This window comes from Phoca vitulina, unplaced genomic scaffold (genome assembly GCF_004348235.1).
Source record: "Phoca vitulina isolate PV1807 unplaced genomic scaffold, GSC_HSeal_1.0 scaffold23, whole genome shotgun sequence".
Classification (NCBI taxonomy): Eukaryota; Metazoa; Chordata; class Mammalia; order Carnivora; family Phocidae; genus Phoca; species Phoca vitulina.
Window position 1 is genome coordinate 15,366,261 of NW_022589726.1, and position 21,300 is coordinate 15,387,560.

The 21,300-nt window shown below is 41.7% G+C and overlaps 1 protein-coding gene across 4 annotated transcripts in view; it reads right to left on the reverse strand.

The window, feature by feature from the left end:
* Positions 1–11,602, reverse strand: part of RBMS2 (RNA binding motif single stranded interacting protein 2) — a 69,752-nt gene extending 58,150 nt beyond the window's left edge. The window contains exons 1-4 of one of the 4 annotated variants that reach the window (XM_032420718.1): positions 11,272–11,602; positions 11,104–11,171; positions 10,733–10,903; positions 10,133–10,219 (exon numbers count right to left, since the gene is read on the reverse strand). In XM_032420718.1, coding sequence (XP_032276609.1) covers positions 10,133–10,219; positions 10,733–10,744 — 99 coding nt within the window. In that variant the 5' untranslated portion in view covers positions 10,745–10,903; positions 11,104–11,171; positions 11,272–11,602. Of the gene's footprint in view, positions 1–10,132; positions 10,220–10,732; positions 10,904–11,103 lie in introns of all 4 variants that reach the window. The other 3 variants (XM_032420720.1, XM_032420719.1, XM_032420721.1) reach the window with 3 other exon arrangements.
* Positions 11,603–21,300: the final 9,698 nt, after the last annotated feature.

Here is a 21,300-nt window from a genome sequence, read left to right on the forward strand (position 1 = left end):
AGGAATGCAAATCAAAACCAAAAGACGCACCTGGTTGGCTTAGTCAGTACAGCATGCGACCCTTGATATCCAGGCTCTTGATACCCAGGTCGTGAGTTCAAGTCCCACAATGGGCATAGGGCTCACAAAACAACAACAACAACAACAACACAATGAGATACCATCTTACACCCATTAGGATAGCTACTATCAAAAAAACAGAAAGTAAGTGTTAGCAAAGACGTAGAGAAATCAGAACCCTTGTGTACTGCTGGTGGGAATGTACAACGGTACAACTGCTATGGAAAACAACATGGTGATTCCTCACAAAATTAAAAATAGAATTACCATATGATCCAGCAATTCCATTTCTGGTAATATACCCAAGAAAATTGAAAGCAGAGTCTTCTTTCTTTTTTTTTTAAGATTTTATTTATTTATTTGACAGAGAGAGACACAGCGAGAGAGGGAACACAAGCAGGAGGAGTGGGAGAGGGAGAAGGAGAAGCAGGCCTCCCTCGGAGGAGGGAACCCGATGCAGGGCTTGATCCCAGGACCCTGGGATCATGACCTGAGCTGAAGGCAGACGCTTAATGACTGAGCCACCCAGGCGCCCCAGAAAGCAAAATCTTGAAGAGATCTTTGTACACCCATGTTCATGAACATTATCTGTAATAGCCAAAAGATGGAAGCAACCCAAGTGTCTCTCACTTGGGTTGAATGGATAAATGGATGAACCACAACATGTGGTACATATATGATGTAATATTATTCACTCTTAAAAAGCAAGGAAATTCTAACATATGTTTCAACATGGATGAACCTTGAAGACATTATGCTAAGTGAAATAAGCCAATCACAAAAAGATAAATACTGTGTGATTCCGCTTATATGAAATACTTAGAGAATTCATAGAGACACAAAGTAGAACAGTGGTTGCCAGGGACTGGAAGGAGGAGAAATTGGGAAACTGTTTAATAGGTATAGACTTTCAGTTCTGCAAGATGAAAAGAATTCTAAAGATTGGCTGCACAAAAATGTAATAAATTACTATTACATACTGTACACTTAAAAAATAGGTAGGATGAAGGGGCGCCTGGGTGGCTCAGCCGGTTAAGCGTTTGCCCAGGCTCCTGGGATCCTGCCTGCATCTGGCTCCCTGCTGAGCCTGCTTCTCCCTCTCCCTCTGCCTGCCGCTGCCCCTGTGCTTGTGTGCTCGCTCTCTCTGTCAAATAAATAAAGTAAATAAATAAATAAATAAAAGAAAAATAATGCAAGCAAATAAATGAGAGCAAGTATATACAACTCATGAATAAACAACTCTTTCAAGATATTTTACTGTAAAGGGAAGAAAAGAAATGCGACAGCAGCTGGAGGAAGAAGTGGCATCAAGAGAAAAGGCTTTTTGGGGGCACCTGGGTGGATTAGTCGGTTAAGCCTCTGCCTTCGGCTCGGGTCATGATCCCGGGGTCCTGAGATCCAGTCCCCTGTTGGGCTCCCTGCTCAGCAGGGAGCCTGCTTCTCCCTCTGCCCCCTACCCTGCTCGTGCTCTCTCTCCCTCCCTCTCTCAAATAAATATAATCTTAAAAGAAAAAAAGGCTTTTTTTGATAAAAGAAATAACAGTCAAGATGTCTGGCTGGCTGGCTCAAGTCAGTAGAACACGCAACTCTTAATCTTGGGGTCATGAGTTCAAGCCCCATGTTAGGCATAGAGCTTACTTTTTTTTTTTTTTAAAGATTTTATTTATGGGGCGCCTGGGTGGCTCAGTCGTTAAGCGTCTGCCTTCGGCTCAGGTCATGATCCCAGGATTCTGGGATCGAGCCCCGCGTCGGGCTACCTGCTCGGCGGGAAGCCTGCTTCTCCCTCTCCCGCTCCCCCTGCTGGTGTTCTAAAATCTTAAGATTTTATTTATTTATTTGACAGACAGAGACAGCGAGAGAGGAACACATTTATTTGACAGAGAGAGACACAGTGAGAGAGGGAACACAAGCAAGGGGAGCGGGAGAGGGAGAAGCAGGCTTCCCGCGGAGCACGGAGCCAGACGCGGGGCTCGATCCCAGGACCCTGGGATCATGACCTGAGCGGAAGGCAGACACTTAAGGACTGAGCCACCCAGGCGCCCCTAGAGCTTACTTTAAAAAAAAGAGAAGAAAAGAAATAGTAAGTCCATTTACACATGCTGATGCATGATTATAATGTTATCAAATATTACCAATTCTCAAAATAACCAATAAAGTATATCTGTATTTTAAGATGAAGAACTCAAGGTCAGAGAGCCTAAGAAACTTGCAACTAGCCACACAGCTAATAATTCACAAAAGCCACAATTAAATTCAGATCTAACTCCATATTTCATGATTTGTATAGAATATACGATGCTGCCTTCTTTCCTTTAACCTTAATTTAATGCCTAACATTAGCTTAATTACATTTATTAGAATACATATTTTTCAGTATCTACTAGGTAGGCTTAAGAAGCTGTTATCAAGGGATGCCTGGGTGGCTCAGTCGGTTAAGCGGTTGCCTTCGGCCCAGGTCATGATCCCGGGATCCTGGGATCGAGTCCCGTTAGAGGAGCCTGCTTCTCCCTCTGTCTGCCGCTCCCCCTGCTTGTGCTCTCTCTCTGACAAATAAATAAAATCTTTAAAAAAAAAAAAAAAGCAGCTGTTATCAGGTGTTTTGGAGAACAAACTGAATGCCACTGTCTCTACCTTTACAGAGTTTATATTCCAATGAAGCCAAGACAATCACCTGATTCCAAAACAATGCAAAATTATATAAACAACCATATATGAAATACAAAATATTATAGAGGCTCAGAAAAAAAAAGTCTTCTTGAGGGCTGGGAGGTAGAGGAATCAGGAAAAGCTTTATAGAAGAGGTAACACTTCAGCTGAACTTCAGGGATAGATAGGGTTTTGGAAGATGGTTTTAAAGGCGAGCTATTGAACAGCCACAATCATGCCTTAGCCCCAGGGCCTAGCTCACTGGAGCTGTTTAATGAATGTGGGTGGAGGGAACAAACAGAAAGGCCATTCCAAAAGGAAGGGACAGCAACAACAACAAACGAGCAGAGAGGCTGAATACTTGAGGCACAGCAAAAACAAAAGGATCAGAGAGAAGGAACAAGAACAGGAACATATATATTTGGAAAATAAGTATCAAGTAACTCACCATGATTCTTTTTACATTTTGGCTCCCATATCTCCCATCTTTAAAGAAAATTCTCACTATCACCCCCATCCTCTTTCTGCCTTTATCTCATTTCTCTGTTCCCCATCTTTTTAAAATAACAACTTTATTGATTCATAATTTACATACCATGTAATTAACCCACTTAAAGTATAAATTCAGTGGCATTTAGATCACAGTTTCACAGCCATTACCACAATTAATTTTAGAACATTTTCATTACCCCAAAAGAAACCCAATACCCATTTCCAGATACTCCCCATTTTCCCCCAACCATCCCTTTCTCCCCCAGACCTAGGGAACCACTAATCTGCTATCTCCATAGATTTGCCTATTCTGGACATTTCATACCATTTTGTAGAATGTACCAGCATTCTATTCCTTCTTATTGGTGAATAAACTTCCAAAACTTCCATTGTATGGGTACACACAATATTTTATTTATCCATTCATCAGTTGGTGGCTATCTGGGTTGTTTCCACTTTTTGGCTATTATGAACAATGTTGCTATTAACACTGGTGCACAGGTTTTTGTGTGGACATGTTTTAATTCTTCTTGGGTATATACCTAGGACTGTGTTTAAATTTTTTTTTTTTAATTTTAATTTTTTTATGTATTTGAGAGAGAGAGAGCAGGAGGGGGAGGAGCAGAGGGACAAGCAGACTCCCCATTGAGCCGGGAGCCCCGGGTAAGGGTGGATCCCAGGACCCCGAGACCATGACCTGAGCCGAAGTCAGAAGCCTAACCGACTGAGCCACCCAGGTGCCCTGACTGGTTTAACCTTTTAAAGAACTGCCAAACTGTTTTCCAAAGCAGTTGCACCATTTTACATTCCCACAAACAGTGTATGAAGAGTCCAATTACTCCATGTTATTACCTTTTTGATTACAGGCATCCTAGTGGGTGTGAAGTGGTATCTCATTGTGGTTTTGATTTCCATTTCCTTGATGGCTAATGATGCTGAGCACCTTTTTCATGGCTATTTGTGGATCTTCTTTGAAGAAATACTTATTCATATCTTTTGCCCATTTTTTAATTGGGTTCTGCTCTCCATCTTAAAGTTCTTAAAAGATTAGTCTATATATACCACCTATACTTCATTACCTTCTTATAATCATCAATCCACTACGACCTCACTTCTGCTCCCAACTCTGAAACTGCTTGTCAAAATTGCCAACCACCTCTTCAGTGACAAAAATCAATGGGTATTGGGGCGCCTGGGTGGCTCAGTTGGTTGAGTATCTGAGTCTTGATTTTGGCTCAGGTCATGATCCCAGGGTCATGGGATCGAGCCCCACATCGGGCCTCGCATTCAGCAGGGAGTCTGTTTGAGATTCTCTCTCTCTCTTCTCCCTCTGCCCCTTTCCCCACACTCTCTTTCACAAATAAATCTTAAAAAAAATAAAATAGGCGCCTGGGTGGCTCAGTCGTTAAGCGTCTGCCTTCGGCTCAGGTCATGATCCCAGGGTCCTGGGATCGAGTCCCACATCGGGCTCCCTGCTCGGCGGGAAGCCTGCTTCTCCCTCTCCCACTCCCCCTGCTTGTGTTCCTGCTCTCGCTATCTCTCTCTCTGTCAAATAAATAAATAAAATCTTTTAAAAAATAAATAAATAAAATAAAATAAAATAAATTAAAAAAAATCAATGGGTACTCTTCAGTCCTCATCTTCCAGGATAGAACTCTACGGTTTGCACATCTGTATTATAATTCCATCTGACCTCTCAATCTATATTTTATGTCATTCTCTTTCTTGTCTGTATTTTTCTGTCTTACAGCATATTTTCTTATGGAATTAGAAATTTAGACCAGTAATCCAAGGGTATACCCAGAGAATTACAGGTAAGACAACTGGGTAAAGCAGAGTGTAGGTAATGGAATCAAGGAGGGGTAGGTGGGGAAGATAAGCAGAGGCCGGATAGGGGCACCTGGGTGGCTCAGTCAGTTAAGTCCAACTCTCAATCTAAGCTTAGGTCTTGATCTCAGGGTTGTGAGTTCAAGCCCCGCAATGGGCTCCAGGCATGGAGCCCACTTAAAAAAAATTAAAAATAAAAATTAAGGGGCACCTGTGTGCCTCAGTCGGTTAAGCATCTATCTACCTTTGGCTCAGGTCAGGATCCCAGGGTCCTGGGATCAAGCCCCGCATCACAACCTTCTCCTGGCTCAGTGGGGAGCCTGCTTCTCCCTCTCCTTCTGCCTGCTGCTCACCCTGCTTGTGCTCTCTCTCACTATCTCTCTCTCTGTCAAATAAATAAATCTTTTAAAAAATAAAAATAATTTTTTTAAAATAAAAAAAAGGAAAGGCTGGATAAATAGTGGGTACTGGGCTAGGGTTTGGGCTTTGTTTAGCAGGTAATATATAGCCATTAAATGTTTTTATACAAGAAATGCTCAGCACTAGACTAACTGCTGGGTTGTCGGAAGACTGTCATGGTAGCAAATATAAAGTTATTGGGGGGTGGCGGCGCCTGGGTGGCTCAGTCAGTTAAGCGACAGACTCTTCTTTTTGGCTCAGGCCATGATCTCGTGGTACTGAGATCAAGCCCCAGGGCGGCCACCATGCTAAGCAGAGTCAGCTTGTCCTTCTCCCTCTGCTCCTTCCCCTGCTCTCATGTTTGCTCTCACTTTTTCTCTATCATAAACAAACAAAAGATCTTCTAAAAAAGTCCTTTAAAGTTATTTGGGGCAAGGCAGGGAGAACTAGGAGGCAAGGAGATCATGTGGGATACCTATTATAGTTGTAAAGATAATCAGTAATGAGTGTATAAATTGGTGTAGTAGGGCTCAAAAGGTAAAGGAGGGATCAAAGGAAAGACATTACCACTAAACTTTAATGAACTGAGTCACCTTTATTACAGACAACAGAATAGCTGCCTCACCTTTATTACAGACAACAGAATAGTCAAGAGATGTTAGACCTAAAACTTCTTAGTCCTCCGTTTTAGTAAGTTTGATTTGATGGAAACTAGCTGAAAATGTTGTAAACACACAAAAATCATCCTTCCCTGTTAAAAGTATAAACGATTATAGCACTGCTTCCCACTTTTTCTCTCCTGAGTAAATACTTAAAACTTTCACGTAACTCCTGCTTCTCAAAGAGTGAAGATCTGACAATGCCCACCAGTCAGTTCTACTCCCAACATTGCTTCCAACTCCCTCCCCCACTGGTCTTCAATATGTTAAGATCAAGAGGAAAAAGAAATTTATGCAAAATAGGTTAGGCAAGGCAAATTATCCCAAGTTAACACAATCTCTTTTTTTTTTTTCCACAGGAAATAGTTGTTGATGCTCTGAGGAGTTAAATTATAATAACACATGCCAGGAAGATGATGTCAGGGAAGGCGTGGTTAGGCCCTTTACAAGTCTGAGATTCCTTTAGTTCCAAACATTTCCTCTTTCAGTCTCACCTATACTCAAATCTCTCTACCGAGGCAACTCTTTGAAACACTGAAAGTGTTTCGACCCTAGAACTCTGATCTTTTTATTTTAATTTTTTTAAATGAGCCAGAGAGCAACTGAAGGCCATTAAAACAGATGTTTTTAAAACAAGCACTACATTATGTTGCAGAAATCAGTCTTTGAAATCCACATTCCCCCTTTCTGTGACTATTTAACTGCCAAGAAAAGAATGGATATTCAACACTACATCTTGAGAAAGAATCTGCCTTTATTAGGAATTACACATTCGTTGGTTGCATTCCTATATTTACCACAGTCTAAAACAGTAAGAAAACTATGCCGTGGACTCCTTAGGTAACAACTTCCCTGACAAGTGAAGTATACAAATATGCTTCAAAATAAAACAATCCTACTTTTTAAAGTCAAGTAAATAAAATTAATACACTTTCAAAAACGTCACAACACTCGTGTATAAATAGCTTTTGTGAGCTCACTGGTAATGACTTCTCCACAAACTAGAAGTGATGACTACAGTAAATTATGATGTAAAAATTCTCCTTTGGGGCACCTGGGTGGCTCAGTCGTTAAGCGTCTGCCTTCGGCTCAGGTCATGATCCCAAGGTCCTAGGATCGAACCCCGCATCAGGCTCCCTGCTCAGCGGGAAGCCTGCTTCTCCCTCTCCCACTCCCTCTACTTGTGTTCCCTCTCTCACTGTGTCTCTTTCTGTCAAATAAATAAAATCTTAAAAAATAAATAAAAATAAATAAATAAATAAAAATTCTCCTTCAAGAAAGCAGATCTCTACAAATCTATTATACCTAGATTTTTGGATTACATAATGACAGACAATAAAAGCAGGTATTTAGAATTTGTATTTTTCAAAAGTTTAAATTTTGATTGTCCTTTCTTTCAGTTTTTTAAACATTGTGGACAGGTCCAAGAACTTTATCACGTAGACTTGATCTACTAGAGAAATTGAGTTCTTAATAGAAATGGCAAATAAGCCAATGTCAAAATTAAAACTTAACCTTGTCATAGAAAAGTCTAGTGGGATATATACACCAAATTGCTACCAGTTATTCTCCTTGAGGGGTAGGATTTGGGTAAGGAACTTTAGGACAGGAAAGGAAGACTTAACTTTTTATTTTATATACCCCCTTATGCTTACTTTTTTTATGGGCATGTCTTAAATTTATTACTAAAAACAAAAGTTATTTTAAAAATGTAACTTTGGGGGCGCCTGGGTGGCACAGTTGGTTAAGCGGCTGACTCTTGGTTTGGGCTCAGGTCTTGATCTCAGGGTGCTGGGATCAAGCCCTGCAATGGGCTCCACGCACGGCACAGAGTCTGCTTGAGACTCTTTCTCCTTCTCGCTCTGCCCCTCCCCTCTGTGTGCACGCTCTCTCTCTTTCAAATAAATAAAATCTTTTTAAAAAGTGTGAAATACGTAACCTTGAGTGTAAAAATTTACAAATTACATAAACAAATCCATGTTTTCTCTTCCTAAAAGAGAAACAAACACATTAAGCACTACATGTCAACACAAAGACAAAGAGCAACATAGTAATGCTTTAAGTATACCCAATATTCACCAACCTATATATACACACAAGGAGTCATATATACAGCCACAAAGTGATGTCATCATAACACTGACCTGTAAGAACCCACACAATTCTTGCTTGCTTCTCAAACCTTACAAGTTATCAGAAGAGATAATGAGATTTGAATCCTAGTCCACAATTATACCTCTTTGTCCCCTATGGTATCCTAGATTTAGAAGCTGGTTAAATGTTTCCTACACTACAAGATAGGAAGGGAGTGAAGACAGCTAAGAGAAGATTTTAGATAGCACTGAATACATGAAACCCCTAAGAGGAAAAAAATTAACTTCTGGAATTCTTTTTACTTTATTTTAATGGGTCTAGGTAACCTGAGAGACTTGGAGGAAAAAAAATTAAGTTTCATATAGTACAATATAAATTTTGAAAGGAATAAAAATAGATGAAATATCTTTCTGGAGGTGACCGGGTGGCTCAGTTGGTTAAGCGTCTGCCGTCGGCTTGGGTCATGATCTCAGGGTCCTGGGATCAAGCCCCCAGCACCACGTTGGGCTCCCTGCAGATCAGGGAGCCTGCTTCTCCCGTTCCTCTGCCCCTCCCCACCACTCATGCACTCTCTAAAATAAATGAATAATGGGCGCCTGGGTGGCTCGGTCGTTAAGCGTCTGCCTTCGGCTCAGGTCATGATCCCAGGGTCCTGGGATTGAGTCCCACATCGGGCTCCCTCCTCGAGGGGAAGCCTGCTTCTCCCTCTCTCACTCCCGCTGCTTGTGTTCCTGCTCTCACTATCTCTGTCTCTGTCAAATAAATAAATAAAATCTTTAAAAAAATAAAATAAATGAATAAAATCTTTTAAAAAATTCTATCAAAATTATATATTCATATATGTGTGTGTGTAACCAACAAACATATATGGACCCATATTTCTTAAGGATATAAACAGAATGAATACCATTATAAACTGACACTAAGTGTTTTGGGTCTAAACATTTACCCACTGCCTTGATCAGATACTTTGTTTAAATTACCTATAATAGTATCTTTAGATATATGAGAAAGCAGCAGCAGGAATCCTTCCCAAACCCTCCAACACTCCATCAGATGGGCAAAAGATCCCTACACATCCATGGTATCTTTTTTCTTCAAACAGCTATATGCCAAGAGAGAGGGTAAAGGGTCTTTCTCCTACAGTATGAAGTTCCTCCTAATCAGCATTGCGAGCCCTGAAATGCCAAGAAACTGTCAAGGATATTCTCTGGTGAATGTGGGCATGACTATCCACCTCTCATTTGACTGCCCATGCTCCCAAGCATACCACAATTCTCTGGCAACTGTGGGTTAATCACAAAGACTAAGGATCCCTGCTGAGCCTGGCTTATCAGCAGAGGTCTAAGCACCAGCTCAGCAGCAGAACCCAAAGAATCACAGAGCTTTCTGCCTTAATTCCAAGGTATGTTCTCTCTTAGGACTCCTTCCCTACCGGCTGGGTGAGGTAGGGTCTCTACCTAGTCTAGAAGAGTATACCCAGTTCTTGATGAAGCTGTAGTGATTTCACAGACTATATATTTCAGCTACCTGATAATGCTGGTGGAGTGGGCAGAAAGGAAGGGCGGGGGGGAGTAGAAACAGTTCATCAAAAAGATAAAAATAACCTTGGAGGGAGTGGGCAAGGGACTAGGGTTTGAGATGACATTATCCCAGTGGAGACTGGGTATATCAGCAGGAAGTCAAACTAACTTCATTTCACAAAGATACAAACTTACAAGCTTGATTTGTTTTTAATTCCCCTGCCTTCTCAGGCCTCCCACACAGGGACTGTAAACTGCTGGAACTTCAAAACCAGGTGAGAAAAAGATGCCGAAAGAAGTGGTGGAAAAGGGAGAGGCGCTGAGTGTAGAGAGGAATTCCGATCCCCTCTCACGAAGAATGTTAAAGCCAAGGGCACTCCCGGATCCCCAGGAAAGGAAGTCGCTGGATTCCAAAAAAGCACTTTTCCCTACCTTCTTGTTGTTCTTGTTATAGCCAAAAGTCGAAATCCCAGGCCTGGAAGTCACTGATAGCAGCATTTTCTCTTTAATGTAAGGGAGCTGAGAGAGAGAAGAGGGAGAGGGAAAGGGAGGGGGAAGAAAGGGGGAAAGAGAAAATGAGAGGGAAAAGGGAGGGGGAGGAGAAAGGGGGAGAAAAGGAGCAAGAGGGAGAGGAATGGGGGGGCGGGTAGAGAATGAGCTAGGGCTGCTTGTTTACGTCACTGAGAGAAGTTAACCAAGAGTCTGAATGAGGCACTTCCACTGGGTCCTAATGCCCCAGATGTTATTTTATTTTTCACAGTCTTGGTAGTTAAAGCAGAAAGAAAAGTTCTTAGGTCTACCCCTTTCAACTCCACCCCTTTTCCAATAAGAACAAGTTCTGATTCCTCTGAAAAGACACTGAGGATTTTTTTTTTTTTTTTTGCCTTAGAGCTGTAAGATTTAGAAACAGCTCTCAAGCTTGATTTTAAAGGGGCCACTGGGACACACTGCCTCAGAGAACACGTGAGGACAACTATACTGAAAACGAATATGTGAAATGAGCTCAGGACTTTTCCCACACTTTATACTTACAGTGATCTTCATGCACGAAGAAAGAACAAACAGAAGAGCTTGCCATAGAGCTGAGACAGAGTATGGGAAGTAACTAGTTTCAGATCCTCGGATAGTTCTATTCGTCTTCGGTCACGCCGATTGGCTAATGTCTCTCACTCCTTTCCAGATTCCCTCAGGCATGATTTCATACTTAAGAAGGAATTATCAAACTGGACTATGTCATAAATTTGGTGTCTAATAGTCTCCTTTCTTTCCTCCCAGCTTTACTGAGGTAAAACTGCCTACCTAGCAGTTTCTTCAACAACTGTAAGCTATCTTGTTTGACTCTTTACCCCACCATTTTCTAGTCTTCAAGGTCCACGAAGCTGAAACAATTAAGAGTTACTCACCAAACCTGGAATTTATGCCCAAACTGAAGTTCACAGAGTTGGAATATTTGCTTCAAGTTGTCTCTGAGCTGTAGGAAAAAATTACTTTTAAAAAGCATATGCTTCACAGAGAAGAAAACACAAAGTCCTTAGGCAAGAAGAACCTAACACAGTTGAGACAACACTCACCTCAAACAGTTTCAAAGTAATGACCTGTGGAAGTAGCCTTAATAAGAAACTTGTAGAAAACCAAAAATTCAAGAATGATACCCAGTAATTCCTACCAATCCAAATGAAACAGGGATGTAAAATCAAAGCCTTCAAATCCCTTCTTCAGGTCACCTTCTGCCATCACAGATATTCTCTCAAAACAAATTAACCCTGTCTGCTTTGCCACAACAAACCTTAAGCCCAAATCCTCCCTTAAATGAAGCCCCAGTCTCTCTTCTAGTTTTCTGGTCACCTTTTTGCTCTGATAATGGGACAGACAGGACTAACAATCTGCAGAGTAAATACACACATACCACACACCACCCCCCAACCTCTAACTTTCATTTCCAACAGGACAGGAAGTGCCTGCTCAGCTCAAGGGACACAGGAAGGGTGGGAACAGCCTCAATGTGGGAGCCGCAAGGGAGACTGGAAGAACAGCAGCCAAATGCAATACATAAATTACTAAAGGCATCGCTCAGTGCTACCATATTTTTTTAAAGTCTCTTTTCTGCCCTCAGAGATTCTCATTCATTATAAGCCAAGTCATCCTTGCCTTTTAGGCCCTTCATTGATTTCTTCTCCCTTAGTCTAACAATGTGGTACAAAAACCTTAATCTCTAAGACCTGATTTCTAATGGGATTTATAAAGCCAGTCAACCTATTTTAATTTTTTTAAAAACTCTAACATTCTCAGGGTGTTTTGTTCTCCTACTTTCTTTCTTGATGCTCAATATTTTAGAATTTAAAATAGAGGCGCCTGGGTGGCGCAGTCGGTTAAGTGCCCGACTCTTGGTCTTGGCTCAGGGCATCATCTCAGGGTCGTGCCCCGCCCCCCTTGGGCTCCAAGCTCAGTGTGGAGTCTGCTTGAGATTCTCTCTCCCTCTGCCCCTGCCACTGATGATCTCTCTCTCTCAAATAAAATAAATAAATCTTTTAAAAAAAGTAAAATAGTTAAAACCATGAGTTTTAGAGAGAGACAGACCATGAGTTCAAATGCTGACACCATCGTTATTACTTATGTGACTTTATGTCAAGGTACTTAACATCTCTAAATCACTCATTTGCAAAATGGAGATAAAACCTACTCCATTAGCCTTTGGAATCAAATCTAAGTTCTAGTTCAGTTCTGTCACAAACTGAGGGACACAGAAAATTACCTCACATGTCTGTATCTTTTCTCACCTGTAAAACAGGATAAATAAAGAGTGTCTATTTCCTAGAATGGTAGTGAAATAAGACAATACATATAAAGCCCTTAGGAAAGTCTTTGGCACTTGGTAAACACTCAATAGGTATTAGCTCCATTATTATTAATAACTCTACTATCTCCCAGTGTGTATACCCTGTGGGTATTGCATAATCCAGATTGGATGATGTGAAGTGAATATTTCCAAAAACTAGTATCTTAGTCACATTCAAAAGATGATACTAGGACTAGGCAGGCTAAACTTTATAACTGGAAATACTGGATAAGAAGTTTCAGGAATCATCCATCCAATTTCTTTTCCTTCTCTCCATTCTATAAGCAAACAATCTGATCATTCAGAAATTCTTTTTTTTTTTTTTAGATTTTTATTTATTCATTTAACAGAGAGAGAGAGAGAGCACAAGTAGGCAGAGTGGCAGACAGAGGGAGAGGGAGAAGCAGGCTCTCCGCCGAGCAAGGAGCCCGACGTGGGGCTCAATCCCAGGATCCCAAGATCATGACCTGAGCCTAAGGCAGCTGCCCAACCGACTGAGCCACCCAGACAGAGAGAGACACAGCAAGAACAGGAACACAAGCAGGGGGAATGGGAGAGAAAGAAGAAAGCTTCCCACTGAGCAGTGAGCCCGATGCGGGGCTTGATCCCAGGACCCCGGGATCATGACCCGAACCAAAGGCAGACACTTAACGAATGAGCCACCCAGGTGCCCCTCAAACCAACTCTTTATCTCAAGTAGCAGTGATGAACAATATTTTGGCCTATTATTAAATTGCATAATGGACAATATTTTTAGGAATAAACTTATAATGGAAACAAGATTTGTAGAAAACCACAGCTGTTGGACAGACACGTGAAAAGATGCTCAATATCACTCATCATTAGGGAAATGCAAATCAAAATCACACTGAGATATCACCTTACACCTGTCAGAATGGCTAAAATAAAAAACTCAAGAAATAAGTGTTTATGAGGATGTGGAGAATTGGGACCCTCATGCACTGTTGGTAGGAATGCAAACTGGTACAGCCACTGTGGAAAAGAGTATGGATGTTACTCAAAGAGTTAAAAATAGAACTACCCGACAATCCATTAATCACACTACTGGGTATTTACCCAAAAAATACAAAAACACTAATTCAAAGGGATGCATGTACCCCTATGTTTATAGCAGCATTATTCACAACAGCCAAATTATGGAAGCAGCCCCAAGTGTCCATAGATTGATGAATGGATAAAAAGAAGATGTGGTATATGTATATACAATGGAATATTACTTGGCCATAAAAAGAATGAAATTTTGCCATCTGCAATGACATGGATAGAGCTAGGGAGTATAATGTTAAGTGAAATAAATCAGTCAGAGAAAGACAAATACCATATGATTTCATTCATATGTGGAATTTAAGAAACAAAGGAGCAAAGTAAAAAAAAAAAAAAAGAGAGAGAGAGAGAGAGAAACCAAAATCAGACTCCTAACTATAGAGAGCAAACTGATGGCTACCAGAGGGGAGGTGGAGGGAGGGTAGGAGAGAAACAGGTGATGTGGATTAAAGAATATACTTATCACGATGAGTGCTGAGTAATGTATAAGAATTGTAGAATTACTATATTGTACACCTGAAACTAATGGAACACTGTATTTTTTTTATAACACTGTATGTTAACTACACTGGAATTAAAACACAAAGCTTAATAATTAAAAAAAAACCTACAGTTGTTGGGAAGTACTGCTAATTAAGTGTTTGAGATTCTACCTAAGGTCTGATTTACCATATATTTAGAAGGTAATTTGCTTGAATTCTGCTTTCCTTCTGAGGATAACTTGTACCATATCTTGAAACGCAGATGAAACATAAGATTTGAATATAAAAAATAGTTCCTAAAATATCAATCTACATTATTTATAAGGCCACTAGTCACTTGGAGGCTTTACCAGAAGCATAAGATGGATGAGGACAGGGACTGGGACTATTTTGTGTACACTACTATATCCCTAGCATTTAACAGTATCTGGCTAATTTGTTTTATTTTTTTAAGACTTTATCTATTTGAGAAAGAGAGAGAAAGCAGGAGAGGGGCAGAGGAAGAGAGAGAAGCAGACTCCCCACTGAGTGGGGAAGCCCAACGTTGTAGGGCTCAGTCTCAGGACCCCGAGATCATGACCTCAGCGGAAGTCGGGCGCTTAACCAACTGAGCCACCCAAGCACCCCTATCTGGCTAATTTAAAATTAAAACATATTTGTTCCAAGAATGAATGCGAGTATCTTTAACATTAAATTTATATGTGAAAAGACAGTACTCATTAAAAATGCTGAAAATAGTGTTGACAGTGATGGAATAGCAAGTTAGGATATCCAGGAGCTTTTTACTTTATATTTACAACATACATTATTTTCCTTTTATTGTTCATTTTGTGTCATTATGCAGTCAGTAAGCTTGAATTTACTTACGTCTCTCATCTGTGTGCTAGATGAAACTATAACCCCATTATTGCATTAAAAAGACAACTCAAGGGGCGCCTGGGTGGCTCAGTCGGTTAAGCGTCTGCCTTCTGCTGGGGTTGGGATCCCAGGGTCCTTAGATCGAGCCTCGCACCAGGATCCTTGCTCAGCAGGGGAGCCTACTTCTCCCTCTCCCCCTGCTTGTGTGCTCTTTCTCACTCACTCTGTCTCTCAAATAAATAAAATCTAATTTTTTTAAAAATAAAATTTAAAAAAAATTAAAAGACACTCTAAAGGTCTATCATAAATTTGTATTCCTGGGGTGCCTGGGTGGCTCAGTTGGTTAAGGTCAGCCTTCGGCTCAGGTCATGATCCCAGGGTCCTGGGATCAAGTCCCACATCGGGCTCCCTGCTCTGCAGGGAGCCTGCTTCTCCCTCTGCCTCTGCCTGCTGCTCCCCCTGCTTGTGCTCTCTCCCTCTCTCTCTCTCTGTCAAATAAATAAATAAATAAAATCTTAAAAAGAAAATTTTGTATTCCTATGGCATTTTGTACAAAATTTCAGTAGGCTTTTAATTCTACTTGACTGTCCCATTTCTTGCCCCCAGATTGTGAGCTCCTAGGAAGCAGCCACCAACTTTACTAACCTTTTTATCTTTAACACCCAAACATAATTTATGATCAAGAATTAGCTGAAAGAATACAATTTTCACTTCCATTTAAGTATGTCCAGTGGGAAAGTGAATTCCCAATGAATATTAAGAAAACACTGCCGCCTCATGGATAATATAGGTCATGCAACCTTTAGCAAATACAGGGAAAACAAAGCGTAGAATTTGTCCATGGGTATAGGAAGATCAGAAATTTGAAATTTAAACCCAGCTCTACCATTTTCTGTGTTAAACTGGAAGACACCAATTTTTTTTAAGATTTTATTTTTAAGTAATCTCTACACCCAACGCGGGGCTCAAACTTACAACCCTGAGACAAAAGTCACATGTCCTGACTGAGCCAGGCACCCTGAAATCTCAATCTTTTAAAACATCAGTTTCGGGCACCTGGGTGGCTCAGTTGGTTAAGCGACTGCCTTCAGCTCAGGTCATGATCCTGGAGTCCCTGGATCGAGTCCCGTATGGGGCTCCCTGCTCAGCAGGGACTCTGCTTCTCCCTCTGACCCTCCCCCCTCTCATGTGCTCTCTCTCTCTCTCTCATTCTCTCTCAAATAAATAAATAAAATCTTAAAAAAAAATAAAATAAAACATCAGTTTCGGGGCACCTGGGTGGCTCAGTCGTTAAGCGTCTGCCTTCGGCTCAGGTCATGATCCCAGGGTCCTGGGATAGAGCCCCACATCAGGCTCCCTGTTCAGCGGGAAGCCTGTTTCTCCTTCTCCCACTCCCCCTGCTTGTGTTTCCTCTCTCGCTATGTCTCTCTCTGTCAAATAAATAAAATCTTTAAAAAATAAAAAACAAAAACATCAGTTTCCCCTTCTACAAAACGGGCATAGTATCTCTCAGGAGTTACTATGACAGTCAAACTGGATAATGATTGTAAAAGTACTTTTGTTGATTATAAAGCATTTTACAAGATGTATTTTTTTTTTTTTAAGATTTTATTTATTTGACAGAGAGAAAGACAGCCAGAGAGGGAACACAAGCAGGGGGAGTGGGAAAGGGAGAAGCAGGCTTCCCGCTGAGCAGGGAGCCCGATGCGGGGCTCGATCCCAGGACCCTGGGACCATGACCTGAGCCGAAGGCAGACGCTTAACGACTGAGCCACCCAGGCGCCCCAAGATGTATTTTTTTTTTAAAGATTTTATTTATTGGGGCGCCTGGATGGCTCAGTTGGTTAAGTGACTGCCTTCCGCTCAGGTCATGATCCTGGAGTCCCTGAATCGAGTCCCGCATCGGGCTCCCTGCTCAGCAGGGAGTCTGCTTCTCCCTCTGACCCTCGCTCCTCTTATGCTCTATCTCATTCTCCCTCTCAAATAAATAAATAAAATCTTAAAAAAAAAAAAAAAGATTTTATTTATTTGACAGAGAGAGACAGCGAGAGAGGGAACACAAGCAGGGGGAGTGGGAGAGGGAGAAGCAAGCTTCCCGCCAAGCAGGGAGCCCGATGCGGGGCTCCATCCCAGGAACCTGGGACCATGACCTGAGCCGAAGGCAGTCGCTTAACGACTGAGCCACCCAGGCGCCCCAAGATATATTTTTTTATCCATATCTGATACTTACACTACACTATGCTGAGTATCACAAATTCATCTTTTTATCTACAAATTGCATATTTTTTACAATGGTAGTTGTCTTTTTTTAAGATTTTATTTATTTGTCAGAGAGAGAGTACAAGTAGGGAGGAGGATCAAAGGCAGAGGGAGAAGCAGGCTCTCTGCTGAGCAGGGAGCCCAACACAGGGCTTGATCCCAGGACCACAGGATTACAACCCCAGCCCAAGGCAGACACTCAACTGACAGACCCACCCAGGCGCCCCGATAGTTGTCTTAACAAACCCATCTTATTGCTTACTACAAATCTAAGTAAATAACCCGCAGCTTGAAAATCTGAGCCAACTCACTAAAGTTTAGATGGCTAATGCCAAATTTCTTTCTTTATACACTAATGTAGACTCATATATCAACTTATTAAAATACATTGAACATATAAATATGCTAAAATTAGGGGCACCTGGCTGGCTCAGTTGGTAGGGTATGCCACTCTTGATTTCAGGGTCATGAATTGGAGCCCCACACTGAGCATGAAGATTACTTAAAAAAATGTTTGGGGGCACCAGGGTGGCTCAGTTGGTTGAGCGTCTGACTCTTGATTTCAGCTCAGGTCATGATCTTGGGGTTGGAAGATCGAGCCCCACATCAGGCTCCCCACTTAGCAGGGAATCTGCCTGAGATTCTTTCCCTCTGCCCCCTCTCCCCACCCCTTGTGCATATGCTCTTGCTCTAAAAATAAATCTTGAACAAAAAAAAAAGTTTGGGGGGGCGCCTGGGTGGCTCAGTTGGTTAAGCAACTGCCTTCGGCTTAGGTCATGATCCTGGAGTCCCGGGATCGAGTCCCGCATCGGGCTCCCTGCTCGGCAGGGAGTCTGCTTCTCCCTCTGACCCTCCTCCCTCTCATGCTCTCTGTCTCTCATCCTCTCTCTCTCAAATAAATAAATAAAATCTTTTAAAAAAAAAAAAAAAGTTTGGGGTACCTTGCCTGGCTGGCTCAGTTAAGAGCATGCAACTCTTGATCTCAGGGTGCGTTCCAGCCCCACATCTGGTATAGAAATTACTTAAAAAAAAATTAGATTGTGGGGCACCTGGGTGGCTCAGTCGTTAAGTGTCTGCCTTCGGCTCGGGTCATGATCCCAGGGTCCTGGGATCAAGCCCCACATTGGGCTCCCTGCTCTGCGTGAAGCCTGCTTCTCCCTCTCCCACTCCCCCTGCTTGTGTTCCTGCTCTCGCTGTGTCTCTGTCAAATAAATAAAATCTTAAAAAAAAAAAAAAGGCATCCAGATTGGAAAGAAAGAAGTAAAACTGTCTTGGGGCACCTGGGTAGCTCAGTTGGTTGAGCATCCAACTCTTTTTTTTTTTTTTTTTTTTTTAAGATTTTACTTATTCATTTGAGAGCAAGAGAGAGAGCATGAGCAGGGGAGAGAGGCAGAGGGAGAAGCAGACTCCCTGCTGAGCTGGGAGCCTGACGTGGGGCTCCATCCCAAGACCTTGGGATCACGACCTGAGCTGAAGGCAGACACTTAACCATCTGAACCACCAAAGCGCCCCTGAGAATCCAACTCTTGATTTCGGCTCAGGTCGTATCTCAGGGTGGTGGGATCCAGCCCCAGGAGGGCCTCTGCACTCAGCACTCAGCACTCAGTGGGGAGCCTGCCTGAGATTCTATCTCCCTCTGTAGCCCTCCCCCCCGCCCCCGCACACACACCCAGCCCCCTGTGCATGCGCACACTCTCTCAAATAATCTTTTTTTAAAGATTTTATTTATTTATTTATTTATTTATTTTTAGGTTTCTTACACATTCTTTGCAAAACTGTTGAGATTTTGACTGGAATTGTGTTAAATTTATCAATTACTCTGGAGACAGTTTCCACTTTTTTTTTTTAAGATTTTATTTATTTATTTGACGGAAACACAGCGGGAGAGGGAACACAAGCCGGGGGGCGGTGGGAGAGGGAGAAGCAGGCCTCCCACTGAGCAAGAGCCCGATGTGGGGCTCGATCCCAGTGGGATCATGATCCGAGCCGAAGGCAGACGCTTAACAACTGAGCCACCCAGGCGCCCCAGTTTCCACCTTTTTGATACTGAATGTTTTCCTCCACTGAAAGCAGTGTATCAGTTATCTGTTGCTATATAACAATGTTACTGCAAACTTAGGGGTGCAAAACAACACATTTTTATTATCTCACAGTTTCTATGGGTCTGAGCATGGCTTAGCTGGGCTGCAATCAAAGTGCTGTCCAAGGTTCATCTCTCACATGAGGCACAAGCTGGGAAGAATCCACTTCTGTGACTTGATTTTTGGCAGCATTCAGTTCCTTGAAGGCTGTTGGTCTGAGGGTCTTCGTTTCTTACTGAATGTTGGCTGGGAGCTGCCTTCAGTTCCTTGCCATGTGACCCTCTCCTGAGGGCAGCTCACGACATGGTTGCTTGCTTCTTTATAGCCAACAAGACACAGTCACCTCTGCCACGTTCTATTTGTGAGGAGGAAATCACAGGTCCCATTTATACTCAAGAGGAGGGGCTTACACAAAAGCATAAATATCAGGAGTCAGGGATCATGATAGCCAGACTAGAGTTTGCAATATATGGTATACCTTTCCATTTAATAATCTCTCTATAAAATTCTTATACACCCTATATTAGGTTTATTCATATGCACTTTTCAATTTGTAAATGCTATCATAAATGTAGTTTTTAAAAAATAGGCATAATTATTCAGCATAGGAACACTACTAAATTTTGGATACTGATCTTTTACCTAGCAATCTTGTTGAAGTCTCTCTCTCTTTTTTTTTTTTTAAGATTTTATTTTTCGGGGGCGCCTGAGTGGCTCAGTCGTTACGCGTCTGCCTTCGGCTCAGGTCGTGATCCCAGGGTCCTGGGATCGAGCCCCGCATCGGGCTCCCTGCTCAGCGGGAGGCCTGCTTCTCCCTCTCCCACTCCCCCTGCTTGTGTTCCCTCTCTCGCTGTGTCTCTCTCTGTCAAATAAATAAATAAAAATCTTTAAAAAAAAAATAAAAATAAATAAAAAATAAAGATTTTATTTTTCGGGTGTCTGGGTTTAGTTGGTTAAGTGTCTGCCTTTGGCTCAGGTCATGACCCTGGAGTCCCAGGATTGAGCCCCATGTTGGGTTCCCTGCTCAGTGGGGAGTCTGCCTCTCCATCTCCCTCTGCCCCTACCCCTGCTCCTTCTCACTCTCTCGCTCACTTTCTCTCTCAAATAAATAAAATCTTAAAAAAAAAAAAAAAAGATTTTATTTTTAAGTAATCTCTACACCCAGTGTGGGGCTCAAACTCACAACCCTGAGATCAAGAGTCACATGCTCCACAGACTGAGCCAGCCAGGTGCCCCTGAATTCTCTTTTTAGCCCCAACAATTTATCCATAGATTCACTTGGATTTTCCTAATAAATACCATTTGTGAATGACAATTTTGTTTCTTATAATTCTTATACCATTTCTTTTTCTTATTGGACATTAAGACATCTAATAAAATAGTTAACAGACATTGTGATATTGGCCCTGTTCCCTGATAAACTTTTCTTTTTTTTTTAGAGTAAGCTCTACACCCAAGATGTGGCTTGAACTCACCAATGCAGTGTCAAGAGTCCCATGCTGTACAGACGGGAGTCAGCCAGGAACCTCCCTGATAAACTCTTTATCAGGCTTATGATGATGTTCCTTTTCTTGTCTAGTTTGCTAAGAGCTTTGGAGATGAACAGGCATTTAATTTTATCAGATACTTTTTCTGCAATGACCAGGAGGATCAAATAGGTTCACTCTTAATCTGTTGATGTTGTTAATTATGCATATTTTCCAATGTTAAACCATTCTAGCATCCTTCGGATATATTCTACTTGGTCATAAATATATGTTTTATGACTTTCACATGTATATCTTTGTTTTTTTTCCTCATATTGTCATGTGATTTTGGTTTTAAAGTGATACTAATTTAAGGGTACCTGGCTGGCTCACTCAGTAGAACATGCCACTCTTGATCTTGGGGTCATAAATTCTAACCCCATATTGGGGGTAAAGGTAACAACAACAAAAAAGTTATGCTAATTTAACAAAACAAGTTGTGAAATTTCCCTTTTTTCTCATTTCTTGGAACAAAGTGCATAAAATTGGGATT